Raw genomic sequence first — 14379 nt, forward strand, 5'->3', positions numbered from 1 at the left:
TTGTTTCCTGAGACCCTTCAACCAGAGATGCCAGAGATTGAATCCAAGACCTGCAAACAATTTGTTGTACTACTAAGCTAAGCCCTTTTTCCCACCTAGAGGGAAAGTCATCCTTGGTATCTAACTACTTTCATGCCTCAGTTAATTGTGACAACCCCAGGATAAGAAAAACAACAACTCAACTAAGTACATGCTGGTCAGAGAAGAATAAAATTCCTTAGGAGGAATTTGAAGAGACTTGGTGGTATTGCAGCTAGGGTGCAGGCTGCGTTCGCAGAATACCTCTTGCATTTTTGCTATTCTTCAGACAGGAGGCACAAGTGACCATGTTTTGAAAAAACCACCACTATGCTAACTTCTCAATGAAATATTGAAATCTAGTCCTAAGTTGTGGAGAGTCACAGGAAGATACAGAACCATTGTGAGTCCGCACTGCAGTCCATGCCTCCTGTCATGGGATGATTTGCAATGATCATGTTATGGCTGGAGAAGAGCAGCACACTGATGAATCGTTTCTGAATGGGGGCAAAAATCTAATTAGCCTTGATGCAGATGGAGTTGTTAAAAGTGGTTAATGGAAGTATTAGGCTCATCATGTAAGGCTAAGCAATTAGGTAGGGCAGGGTATAAAATCTAGTACCCTCCAGATGTTTTTGGACTATGGTTCCCATCATCCCTGACAATTAACAATGCTGCCTTGGGGAGTTGTAGCCCAAAAACATCTGGAGGGTATAGGAAAGCTTTGTTTGTACCATGTTGACTTTTTACATAAGGAAATGCACATAGCTACCTGTGCCTTAGACCCTGGTAAGGCATCTGGTTTCAAAGGAGACTGTATGCAGGAGCTTGTATTGGGTGTCAGGAATCCCAGGTTAGCATAGACTTGGTGAAAGGAGGATGAAGAGATGGGAGAAGGAATGTGGTGTGTGGAGCTCAAGGTAAATGAACTTTAGGCTAGAGGCCTTGGTGTCAAGACTCATAGGTCTCATTCCTAGCTGTGCTATTTCCATATCTGTGCTTTACGTCCCAGCTTTACAAAACCCTTTGAGTAAAAATAATCTTTTCAATGCAATACACTATAATAATCTCTCTCCTCTGTAATGGCCCACTCCTCTGTAAATCTTCCATGTCCTTCCCATTCGCTACCATTGTCCATACATCCCTTGGTTCATTCAACCATGACATCAGCTGTCCAGAAAACCAAAGAGAGATAAATTTGTTCTGCAGTTCCCTTACGTATTTGTGGGGAAGAGAATTGGGATTTCTGAGTGCCCTATTTGCCCTGGTAAAGAATTGCTGCCTGTATCCATTCACCCCCACCATTATCCCTTATTCACTGTTGCTGTCCCTAATCATACAGAGATCCCAGGGTTTATTCTGCATGAGACAGCAATCCAAGGGACCCAATTCTCCTACAGAATTGGCATTTTCATAATCATTGGCCTACATACACTATGGCTAACATGATTTGGCTCTTTCATCTCCCTTACTGTTGCAATCCATGCTTGCTCCAGTGCATGGAAAAGCTAGGACGCTGTCCCCAAATAAGCGCACTGTGAATTCTGTGCCATTGAAACACACACACATGCACACATACAGAAATTCAAATTCAGTAAGCAGAAACTACAAACTATAAGTGAATTTTTGTATGAACAATACAAATCTGTATGAATATTTCTATAACATTTTGTTTTTGTTTTTGTTGGCATTGAGATATTTTGGGTCACAACAAGAAATGCTTCAGGGAATTGAATGCAGCAAAACAATAGGGGGGAAGTGGATATAGAATGACTCTGGAAGAAGGGCATGTGGTATGGGAGTGGGGAGGAGGGGAGCCACAAGCAACTGCTACACCCAGGCCTAATATCACAGTTTGTGATATAAGAATAGCTGCAGTGTGGTAACATTTGAAGGAAGACAATTCTGTGGGTGGAAGCAGCAAGGTAGTTTACAAACCCATAACAGTTCTGCAGGTCCTGGGAGAGGTCACTGCTCCTATGGGAGGTAACTATGCTGCTGGCCCCAGCCACATGAATCCATTGTTACTAGAGGTCAGCCATGCTGTAGCAGTTCCTATGCCATTCATAAAAGCAAAGTAACACTCAGGGTTTATCCACAGTTATATTTCCTCTACTTCTTTCAGGCACAGTCTGCGCTTTAAAACACCGCATTCAAGTGCTCTCTCTTTTTTTGCCCCATCACATTCCCTGCAAAAACCCACTCTTTAAAGCTCAATCAGAGCAAACAGCAATCTGGGAAACCCAAATTGATGCTTGCTCCAATTGGGTTCTAAAGAGCAGGTTTTCACAGGGAAAGCTTCAAGGGGGGCAGGGACGCAACAACTCTTGGACATGGAGCTTTTGAGTGCAAACCTGTATCTGGAAAGAGCAGGAGAAATGGTAGCTGTGGATAATCCCCCAGTCTTGTAGACTGCCAGAATCCTGGGGTATCCACTGAGGGTTTATCCACACTTTCTCTTGTCCCGCTGCTTTCCTCCAGGGAAAACTGCTCTTTAGGGCTCAAGTTATCTCTCGCTTGTACTACTGCAATGCGCTCTATGTGGGGCTACCTTTGAAGGTGACCCAGAAACTACAGCTAATCCAGAATGCGGCAGCTAGACTGGTGACTGGGAGCAGCCGCCGAGACCATATAACACCGGTCTTGAAAGACCTACATTGGCTCCCAGTACGTTTCCGAGCACAATTCAAAGTGTTGGTGCTGACCTTTAAAGCCCTAAATGGCCTCGGTCCAGTATACCTGAAGGAGTGTCTCCACCCCCATTGTTCTGCCCAGACATTGAGGTCCAGCGCCGAGGGCCTTCTAGCAGTTCCCTCACTGTGAGAAACCAAGTTACAGGGAACCAGGCAGAGGGCCTTCTCAGTAGTGGCACCCGCCCTGTGGAATGTCCTCCCACTAGATGTCAAAGACAAAAACAACTACCAGACTTTTAGAAGACATCTGAAGGCAGCCCTGTTTAGGGAAGCTTTTAATGTTTAATAGACTATTGTATTTTAATATTTTGTTGGAAGCCGCCCAGATGGGCAGGGTATAAATAATAAATTATTATTATTATATTGTAATCCGAGCAAATAACAATTCAGGTTCCCCCCAAATTGCCATTTGTTCCAATCTATCGCTAAAGAGCATGTTTTCCCTTGGAAAGGAACAGGGCAAGGGAAAACTTCTTGGACCCGTGCTTTCTAGGCACCGCACAATTGGAAAAGTCGACAAGCCCTGAGTGAGGCAGTCACCAAGAGGTGTGGCTATTGAGTTCTGGTTGCAAAGCAAAAATATAATTTCTACAACTACTGTTAAACTTTTGGTCAACTGCCAAAAAGTCCAGAGAGTCCATCCCCAGTCCTCTGTGAATTCTGAATGCAATGCAAAAGAAAGGTCTAAGGGATGAGAAGGAAAATAAGGTTGCTTCATCTTGTTTTATGAGGTGCCTCACCTTTGGGATCCACAACAGATCCTGCATATGGCCCAAAAGAAAGGCTTGACTCTGCAAGATCTTCTGACAGGTTGAATTAAGTTATGTGACAGAAATGGATTTGATGCACAGGCCATGTACCTTGTTCATGGACAGCTCAGGAACACAAGGTAATGTGAGGGCACAGGCAGCATTCTTACCAAATTGCCAAAGAGGAGGAAATTCTGAGCTCCCAAGTACGAAGCACTGAGGAAGATCTGTTCAGTCTAATGCAGGCTGCTCTCCCAAGATTTACAGGTTTTCTGGACATCAGATTCCTGAGGGATCTTCCTACTTAATGTGTCATCATCATTATCATCACCATCATCTATATGTGTGTCTCCCTCTTTCTTTCTCCTCTTCCTTCAGAGTTTTTGATCTCATCTGTCATTCTGTGCACCTCTGTTCAGTGACATCCACTTAATGAACCCCAAGGACCCTGACCGTCTAACCCCCATTTCCATTGGTCCTATCTCAGCTAATGCACTAGCTGGTCAAGCCCCACCCTGAGCATCTTGTGTGATCTCCAGCCCACAGCCTTGGCTCAGGAATGGCACATGGCCCATAGTCTGTCAATTTCATTTCTTTCTTTTCTACCTTAAGGATGCACCCATTTTTTGCACCAAGAGCCCACAATCCGGATCTCTCCCTTAGAGCAATCTATACCAGAGCTATGAATGAGTCTCAACGTGTTCTCTGTGCATGCTTTTGCACTGTGCTGCATGCTGCATGCTCTTTTTGCATGCTCTAGTCTTGCGCATTTGATGAAATCTGTTCTGTTGAATGTTTGTGTGCATTCTCCTTGGACCCTATCCCTTTACCACTGCTGTCTACTGCTGTCTTGGATAGTTGGGATTTTATTTGGGTTTTTCCTTTGTTTTACACTTTTTTACTTTTATATAGACAATGAGCTCTTTGGGGAGAACTCTGTGTAAGTTTGGAAGAGGACCTTAAAAGGGATACATTCTGGAGAGGAGAGATTACATCATGAGAGACTTAGTTGGATAGGACACATGGGACTCATCTACAGCTAGGGGATGAGAGTAGCTCTAGTGACCCAAGCTAGGAGTCTAGAATATTCCTATTTCTGAAAACTGATTGGGATACAGTGGGCTAGAACAGAAGCCAGGAAACTGCCTCCAAGTCTAATACAGACAACATAAGGGTCTCCTTGCAGAGGTCTTCAGACTACAGTCATCTCTGGCTAAAGTCATTGGCAAAAACCCAGTAGATAATCTTGCAGAATGTTTAAGGTAAATCTCAGTGGGATGAATTTCTAAGCAACACGTTTAGGAGTGCAACCAGGTCCATAAAGTTATTATGTGGGGTTATTTCCAGGCCCATCTTCTAGTAGCTGATGTGTACTCCACATGCCAGTATCTGAAAGCAGTTGGGTGAAAGCAAAATAAGGTGTGATAAGAGCCGAGTATCCAGATATTAACATATTGCAACTGGCCTCTGGTCCTCGTGATATTGGGTGGGAAGTGAGGTTAAGACATGAGGAGGAGGATTTGATGCAAGTTATTGAACTCAGAGTTCTCCCCAGAGCTCATATACTCCTCTGTGCATGATAACCTGGGTGGTGGGGAGTTGTGAGATGACACCTTTCTGCTTGGGTTTCTGCAGAGACTACTTCGTATGGACCTGCCTGTGGCAGACGACAATACAGTCCATTTCAATTCTACCCTCATGGCGTTGATCCGGACTGCACTTGACATCAAGATTGCCAAAGGCAAGTGACACCCCCATAAACACAGCAAGAGAGAGCAGTTTCTTTCCTGACAGATTAGAGAATTCTGGGAAATTAAATATTGGAAAGCAAAGCCTGGGAAAAGTTTTCAATTAGCAATAATTTTGCCTCAGATTAACCTCATCCGCTACACTACTACCACTGCACAATTATAATACCTGCTAGTTCTTTTATATAGACGATACATTGCACATAAATATGTATGCAAATGCCTATAGGAGAAACAAGGCTCCCTGGACCAGATATTCCCCAGGGAGGAGTAGTAAGGGGTAGGCATTCTGCCTCTTAATTGGTCAAACATAACAGTACCAGCCTATGCATGAAGAAAGCAGTTACCGGTATGTTAAAGACCCATCAGAAGAATGATACTGCCTTTAAAACCTAGGAACATTTCACTGTAGAGTTTTACACAGGATGAAATGTACTTGTCATTATTAAAAGCTCCAAGGCCCCTTTTCTGACTCGCTTGGGTTGGAGATCTTTCTGGTTATTTTGCCATAGTAGTTTGTCTCCTTGCCCCCTACAGCTGAGGTCAGGGAGCACCGAAACCTCCCATGGAACAGAATGCCCCAGGGTGCATTCCACATCTTTCAGGAAGACTTCTCCCAAAGTGTAGATAAGGGTTGCAGAACCTGTGGCCTTCCAGATGCTGCTGGACTCTGACTCAGCTTCAGCCAATATGGCCAATGGTCAGGGATGATGGGAGTTGTAGTCCAGCAACATATGGAGGGCCACAGGTTCCCCATCTCTGATCTACATGCAAGGAGTCATCTTACTGAGTGGTATGGAATGCACCCTGACCAAAAAAATAATGATGATGATGTAGAATATTCTGATGTAGAACTTTAGAATGTTAAGGAGAAAACTGTTCTAGAATCCTCTCTGACTTGCCAGCTTTCTGTGTCCCAGGAAATGCTGAGGGCAGCAATAGTCAAACATACCAACTAACACCTACAATGTGAAGTGTGACTGATTCAACTCTGATATAGAGTGGCTGTAACAGCAACGGGGCACATCCATACCGTACATTTAAAGCAATGCACATTTAATCCAATGCACATTTAAAGTACATGACTTCCCCCAGAGAATCCTGGGAACTGTAGTTTGTTAAGGCTGCTAGGAATCGTACCTCTGTAAGGGAAAACTACAGTTCCCAGGAATCCTTGGGGGAAGTCATTTCTTTTCAATTTTGGTTTCAATATTGACCAGAGAATTAACAGAATCCAAGAGAAATAGATTAAATATTCTAATACTTCTGGGGGAGAGGGTGGAGATCAGGTGCCCAGTTGTTTATTTGTTGTGTCTCATCCCTGGCTTACATCTTCTAGGGGGTGCTGACAAACAGCAAATGGATGCTGAGCTGAGGAAGGAAATGATGGCAATCTGGCCCAACCTCTCCCAGAAAACTCTGGATCTCCTGGTCACCCCTCATAAATGTAAGAGTTGTCGTTATTGTCCCTGCCTGTGACAGTGTAAGAGTTGTCATTATTGTCCCTGTCTGTGACATTCATTCTGTCCACACTGAGTTCATGCAAATACTCACTTCTTTATGGAAATAACTTTATGGAAATTACTGTTGCAATGTCATCTTGGCAATGGAGAGAACTGTGTTATTTCCACATGGATAGTCTCACAGGGAACACAATGGTAAAGCAGCACTCAGCAGGACTGAACCATCCTCATCAGCTGTCACCCAGTGATGTCAACTGATAGACAGATGGGCATGGTTTGGGGAAAACAGCCTCATGGATAAACTTAGATCCCATGGTGGGACAAGAGTTCCTCATGGTCCAGACGTTCCCCACCCCACCGTAAAAGATCAAGTGCATAGTTGGAAGTTACTCTGTAATGCCACCTTGTCCACTGAAGGCTGATTATTGACAGTGGTTATTGACAGCTATGGCTGATTCATCACATATGTCCATGTCTGGACAGGGATAGCCTGGCCACACTAATTCACACCCTAGTAGCTTCCTGGATTAACTATTGTAATGCACTTTACATAGGGCAACTCCTGAGCACAGTTCAAAGATTGTCACTAGTTCAGAATGCCAGTTTTTTTAAAGCATCTGCATTGGCTATATGTCGCCGGGCTCCCCACGCTGCGGATAGCAGCCTGCCGCCCAGCGCGCATGGAGCCCTGAAGCAGAGCGCCCCGCGCGCTGGACAGACATCGGCCAGCCCCACAAGCTCGGGGGACAGCGGGGAGGCGCAGCGCTGCCATCCCACTGTTCCCCGACCTGGTTTTGGGGGGGAAATAAAGGGGAAAAAATTTCCTTTATTCCCCCCCCCAAAAAAAAAGTAGGTGCGTCCTATGGGACGGAGCGTCCTATGGGACGAAAAATACGGTAACTAAAAGAGCACCTCTCCCAATATTGTCCCTCCCATATGCTGAGACGTATCAGGGAGGCTGTGTTGGTAGTAGCACCATTAATGGATACCTGATTGACTAAAACTTGGAGATAGGTGCTCTTGATCGTAGCACCACAACTCTGGAGGACTTTTCTCGAGATCAGACAGGTATCAACGCAGAGTAGGTTCTGATGTCAGGTAAATACATTTCTCTTTAATTAGCCTTCAGACAGCAGGTGTTTTCAGGTAAAGGAACTTGTATATTGTGATTTTTTATTAATTTTACTTTTTGAAAGACTTAAATTGTTATTAATTCTTATTGATTATTTGTTGTTTCATCTTTTTTGTAAACCACTTTGAGTTTTTTACAATCAAGTATAAAATAAAAAATAATCTTGATTAATCATTATACACACACACACTTATCTGCATTGTTGTTGTGTACTTTGATTTTATTGGAACCTGCCCTTAGGCCACTTGGTAAAGGGTAAAAGAAAAATTCTGCAAATAAATAAATAAATCCCTTTCCTATTATTTTATTACAGAGGAGAAAGAGCTGTTCTTTAAAAGGCTCCTCCTTTCAGAATATTACCCTCCAACTTGTGGAGGGTGATTAGAATGATCGCAAGAAGGTAGAGTTAATGCACATCTCCATATGCCCCTTGTGTTTACTTTGCCAAAAGAGGTCTAATAAGGCCATGTTCAACTCTCCATGTGGTGTCTGAGACTAGCAATTTAAATTTGGGAACTTTCCCATAGATGTCTACCTGAGCTGCAACTGCAAAACCCATGAAGGAATTAACAATTTTACATGCAGACACACACAGACTTACAGTGATGGCATCCCACCAACCAAGAAATCTCAGCCCAAAACTGAAGGCAGAGTTCACCTTTAGAAAAACCTAAGGGAAAAATAAGCTGAAGCAATTTATCGTTTTCTTTCTGCTTTCTTCATCCTACAGCTACCGATCTGACAGTGGGCAAAATCTATGCAGCCATGATGATCATGGAATATTACCGCCAAAGTAAGGCCAAGAAGTTGCAGGCCATACAGGAGGAGCAGGTATGTGGCAACCATAAAACATGGTTTGAGAAAAGATCCCTCAGGGACTTCCGGGTTAGCGCCTCCGGTAATGGTGGAATTCCTCTGATCGGGAGGAATTTGCTTCGTAGGAACCCGGGTCTGGCTGCCACGGCGAAGGCGGAGACCCACTAGAAATCACAGGCGGGTGAAGCCTGTGAACGTGGGATTCGGCTGGCACCTTTTGCGCCTCCCCTACTCGTGGGGAAACCCAGTTTCGGGGATCCGGAGCGACGTGGGGTGAGTGGCACGGTGCTTCGAATTGACTGCTTCTTCCACGGAGCGAAGCCGCATAGCTGTTGCCGGAGAGCGCTGACTTTTTCCTGTGGACAATTTGATCTTAAAGTAACTACCCGTGAGTAGAGCGGAGAATTGGATTTTTAAACGTCTTAATTTCGTGCCGAAACGGGGAGGTCTTTTGTAAATAGATTGAAGCAATGAGGATGCAAGCTGAAGTCTCGGAAAGCCTATCTTAAAGGACTAAATTTCCATCAGTAAAAATACTAAACCCCCCTTGGTGGCAGGAGAAGAGGGGAGAAAGTTTTGGACTGAGTATACCTGCAGGAGAGAGCGAACAGAGTTAATATACCACCGCTCCAATCCTGGAAACGGGCTGCCAACAGGACTGACGTGTCCTGGAAGGCTCATTGACCATGATTAGAACGTTCACTGACAGTTAGTCAAATAAGAGGAATACATTGTTTCCACTGTCTCCGTCTGCGTTTAAAAAGGAGTAAAAGTAACAGGAAATTGAAACTAACTTTATTGTTTGAACTGAGTTTAAAAGGACTAATATAAATAGAAACTGTTTCCCTCTAGAGGAACTGTTTCCCTCTAGAGGAAGCTTTTGAAACTGTCACAAGAGTTGAGCTGGGGGGATTTCCAGCTGCAAGATAAAAACCTGTGAGATTCTGGGGACCTTGAATCGGTTAAGAATGTTGACAGAAGAGGCCTTAGTGGTTGTATTATGTAAGATAAGTGACTCACTGGAACAGCTCCACAAAAAGGTGGATCTGGTAACTACCAAAATTGACAATTTGGGACAAAAAGTGAACACCAATATAGAAACTCTTCAGAAACTGACACAGGAATCTACTTTGACATGGCAAACTGCGGAGAAGGCTAGGGAGAAAGTTATTGCCGTTGTAGCTAAAGTAACACAATTGGAGAGAGAGAGAGAGTCCCAGCCTTACAGATGCAATTTGATGACCATAAGTTGATGCCTGCTATGAATGAATTTAAAGAAAATCAGATTTCGAGGATCAGAGCCCTACCTGAACTGGAGAAGGAAAGTTTGATAGATTTCCTTACACAGGAATTTGATGACTTTTGGGACCGGGACTTGGGTCAAGAAGAGATTAAAACTGTGAGGGCTCTCAGACTTGGAAGAGGAGGGAAAAAAGAGAAGAACAAAATAAGAGACTGTTAGAACTACCAGAGGAACTTAGAAGAACAACAGTCAAGAGTGGAAATTTTGAAAGATGTCCTGAAATACCTTTCGGATCTTAGATTCAACTACGGAGATTTGGTTGCCCTGTCGAGAAGGAATAAAATCATTTTTAGGTGGGAGTTTCCCCGAGATCTACTCTTTAGCCTCAAAGGAAGGAAAATGAAAATAAGATCAGCGGAAGACAAAGTAAAGTTCATGTATAAATATGAAGAAGACTCGCAGAAGGGACTTGGAAAAGAGTTAAGAGCATCGGACAGAAGATCACCAGGTTGATGGACTATAGGGAATTGGTGGATATGACTGGCAGAATCCAGGACCAGGGAGAAGAGTCGGTGAAAGAAGATTGGAAAAAGTTTAAAGACTATTTATAAAAATATTGTAAAATTAATGAGTCTTAGAAAAATGTTGGAAAGGAGCTATATGGCTTTAGTAGAAATGTTACAAGGAATTAACTACAAATAGAATATTAGAGTATTAAAGGGAAAATAAAGTTAAAATATGTTAAGACAATTATATATTAAAGGGAAAAATAAGGTTAGAATATGTTAAGATAAATTACAGGACAGAAAACAGAAAGGAATTGCTGAAATAGTTAATTAAAGTGGAATACAAAAAGGGAGTTGTGAGGAGGTTGATGAAACAAGTAAATGAAAGTTAAGATACTGAACTTATTAGATGTTTTTTAAATTGTGTTTGTTTGGTTTTGTTAATTTAATGTTTGGGGGTTGGTGTTGTGTGGTGTTTTTGTTTTTGTATTGTATTGTTTTGCTTTGTTTAATCCTTTGTCTTTCTTTTGCAGTTTTTAAAATGTTAATAAATATTATTTTTTTTAAAAAAGAGAAAAGTTCCCTCAGTATCCAGCTTTCTTTCTTTCTTTCTTTTTTGCCAATTCTGTGTCTATGCTGTAAGTTTGATTTCCACGAATCCCTGAACTAATGTATTTTAAGGGGGGCCGAGGGATGTATGATACTGTATTTGTGCAGTTGTGTGTGTGCAGTCATGCAGGTGCCAAATAATTTTGATGCAATGTGCATCAAAGGCAGGATTGGAGGAGAATCTTGAGATGCCTTCTTGGGATTGTGAAGGAACTGGAGCTAAGTAAAATCAGGGGAAAAAACTCCCTGGCAAGGAGGAAATACTCAAACTTCAGTGCCAGTTCTTAAGTACAAGTTCTTATAATGCCAATTCAAGGCAAGGAAGAGCCAATGGTTGCTAGACTCTCAGCTGCATCAGTGGAGTGGCCCTAGAACTCCTCTCTCCCCACCTACCCTGTTACAGCCTAATGAAATGACTGCTACCAATTGACAGTTGATAGAGGGAAGAGGGTGGCTTCTCAGTAAAGCCAATAGGCAATGTATCAGTCTGTGAGCAAGGTTTCACTCACAGTTCAAAGCATGCAGGGATTGTCTTGTCACTGACAGCTTTTCAAATGGTCTGAACTTTTACTCGAGGAAAAGAAGCTATTTAATAGCTGCATGTATTTTCCAACAGATATCTAAATACCAACTTGTGCATCATTCTGTGCTTTCCTGTAGAATCGGACACCACTTATGTTCCAGCGCATGGATCTAGCATCCCCATCCCAGGAAGGTGGCCCAGGACAGAATGCTCTCCCTTCCTCACAACTGGATCAAGGGGATGGAACGTGAGTCTTAATCAATATAGCTTTCAGACCTGTATTTGAAAAGACATCTCAGAAACAGAATGTGCAGAATCAGACGCCTTGTAGACCATGGGTAGGCAAACTAAGGCCCAGGGGCCGGATCCAGCCCAATCGCCTTCTAAATCCAGCCTGCAGGTGGTCTGGGAATCAGCGTGTTTTTACATGAGTAGAATGTGTCCTTTTATTTAAAATGCATCTCTGGGTTATTTGTGGGGCCTGCCTGGTGTTTTTACATGAGTAGAATGTGCCTTTTATTTAAAATGCATCTCTGGGTTATTTGTGGGACCTGCCTAGTGTTTTTACGTGAGTAGAATGTGTGCTTTTATTTAAAATGCATCTCTGGGTTATTTGTGGGGAATAGGAATTTGTTCATTCCCCCCCCCCCCCGCTGAAAAAGTTTGCTGACCCCTGTTGTAGAACCTTCATCACAGATTACTAAAAACCCACACAATGATTACCACTTCAATAGATATAACTGGAGTCTTCAGCCCAGAAACACTACAGTGTATTTTTATAGATATTTTCTGCTTTAGATGTTTGCATACAAGCCTTTACTAAATATTCTCAAGGGAGTTTATGTCTCTGGTTTTCAGTATGTCAACTTGAGTGGGGGGTTTTCCTGATTTGGTTCTGTACATGATTGATCCCTGCTGTATGCTTTCCAGGTACTGTATAAGAGTTCCTAAAACTACCAGATTCTGGCTGTGTTTACTTAGCTGGGAAACTCTAGGGTTTTGAATAGCAGGGAACCTGACAAGGCAGCTATTGTAGCTATTTCCACAACGCTAATGATTCTGTGTCATCAGACTCTGTCTGTGACTGTGCAGCAACTTGTTATAGTCTGACTATTCTTTCTGCTCCAGGACCATGCAGGAAGGAGGAATGAAAGAAAGTGAATCCTGGGTCACACAACGAGCACAAGAAATGTTCCAGAAGACAGGAACCTGGAGCCCAGAGCCAGGGCGCCCGGAAGAGATACCCAATAGCCGGACCAATTCCCAGGTGGTTTGTGTGCCAGCTAGGTGCTTGGACTGGCACTTGCCTCTCTCTCAATCTTTCTCTCTTCTCTGACCCAGTTTGTCCTCTTGAAATCTTTTTAAAGTCTGTTATAATATGCAATCTTTCACTAGAATCAGACATCATGTTTTGAAAATTCCAGAATCATAGGAAAGTTGCTCAGGAAGGTCCAGTTCAGAGGAGCAAATAGTTGAGATGTGGGTCAGGCCAATATGGGTTGAGCTTCAGCTGAAGGGGAAGGAATCGTGTGACACTTGGATCTCATGACAGCCCACATTTACAGCACCCTGTGCAACCTACTCTATGAAGTTTTGGTAGCATGACAAAAGGGAGATGAGTTGCAAATTGTACTTGTGGTGAATCAGCTGCAAGATCTTTTTGCCATAAACTGAACTCAGCCTGTGCTTGCTCATATTGCTTTCTTGCCATGCTAATTTAATCATATGAATTCACCTTACCTTAAACAAAGGGGGAGGGGACTCCAAAGGTGAAGCAAAACCTCACCACCACCACCTAGATTGTAGGGGCTCCACATGAGTTAAATGGAGAAGTATGAATTTTGATGCTCAGTGTTCATATGGCTGTTCTCAAAATACTTGTCCTAAAGATAAAATTGCAGTTATGCTCTGTATCATGAACACAGTGTCATTTGAGAGGTAAATCCATCCTGGCACATTACATGTCATTTTCAGTCACAATCTACTGATTTCTTTCCATGGTCATAAGTCTACTACGTTATTGGTACAGATGTTCCTCCGTAGTGTGCATTTGGCTCTCAGCCTATGAACTGGGAGAATAGGAGTGATTTCTCCAAGAATACTAGCAAGGTCCTCTTTCCTTGCATGATTTTATATGTGGCAGCCTTAGGAGAAAGCGCCTTAGGAGAATTCACCCCTGCCTCTTGCTGTGTCCTGCAGGCTCCAAAGACTTTGCACAGCATATTTGAACCATTTGTATATCAATGGAGGCTGCTCCATTAAGGCAAATGGGATGCTGCACCACCAATGTCTATCTGCCCTCAGCCAGCCCCCATCTGCCTGCCTTCCTCCTTACAACCAGTCCAGAGAATGGCACTGGCTGTCAGCTTCTTCCTCTCAGTGTTGCCTTTGTAGTACTCACCAGGAAGGAGGTTGAGGAAAAAACCAGAATTAGTTTGTTCTGGGTCTAGTTGCATTTGGTTTCTCTGCTTTCTACCACACCAGTCCACGCCAGTCGCCACTTGTATATGGGGTTCCACAGGACACAGCAGCAGTACAACAACCTGCAGATCCAGAATCTAAAATGCTCATTGCCTCTGACTTGTATTCCTGGATTTGGGTAGGAAATATATTTATGAGAGCTAGAGAGGGGGAGGTCGAATCATGTTTAGCAGAAGAATACTTAATGACTAGAGGTTGCCAGCAGCATGAGACCAGAATAAGTAGATTCTATGTTTGAAGTCCATTGAGTCGTTTAATCTTTGGTCAGTTGTTCCACATCTGTCCCTCCCAGCTCCCCCAAATCTGGCATCCCATGTGACATGACCCCATTGCTTCAGACATGGTATAAAAATGTATCTTTTTGCCCAGGCTTTCTCTGACCCATAAGATTGCCCCCC

The 14379-nt window shown here is 43.2% G+C and overlaps 1 protein-coding gene across 1 annotated transcript in view; it reads left to right on the forward strand.

Annotated features, from left to right (window-relative positions):
• Positions 1–14379, forward strand: part of CACNA1A (calcium voltage-gated channel subunit alpha1 A) — a 253604-nt gene that overhangs the window by 215177 nt on the left and 24048 nt on the right. The window contains exons 40-44 of the mRNA XM_079966539.1: positions 5096–5201; positions 6548–6655; positions 8534–8634; positions 11638–11747; positions 12629–12767. Coding sequence (XP_079822665.1) covers positions 5096–5201; positions 6548–6655; positions 8534–8634; positions 11638–11747; positions 12629–12767 — 564 coding nt within the window. The remainder of the gene's footprint in view (positions 1–5095; positions 5202–6547; positions 6656–8533; positions 8635–11637; positions 11748–12628; positions 12768–14379) is intronic.

The sequence above is a fragment of the Podarcis cretensis genome, assembly GCF_951804945.1.
Source record: "Podarcis cretensis genome assembly, chromosome: 2".
NCBI classification, from domain to species: Eukaryota; Metazoa; Chordata; class Lepidosauria; order Squamata; family Lacertidae; genus Podarcis; species Podarcis cretensis.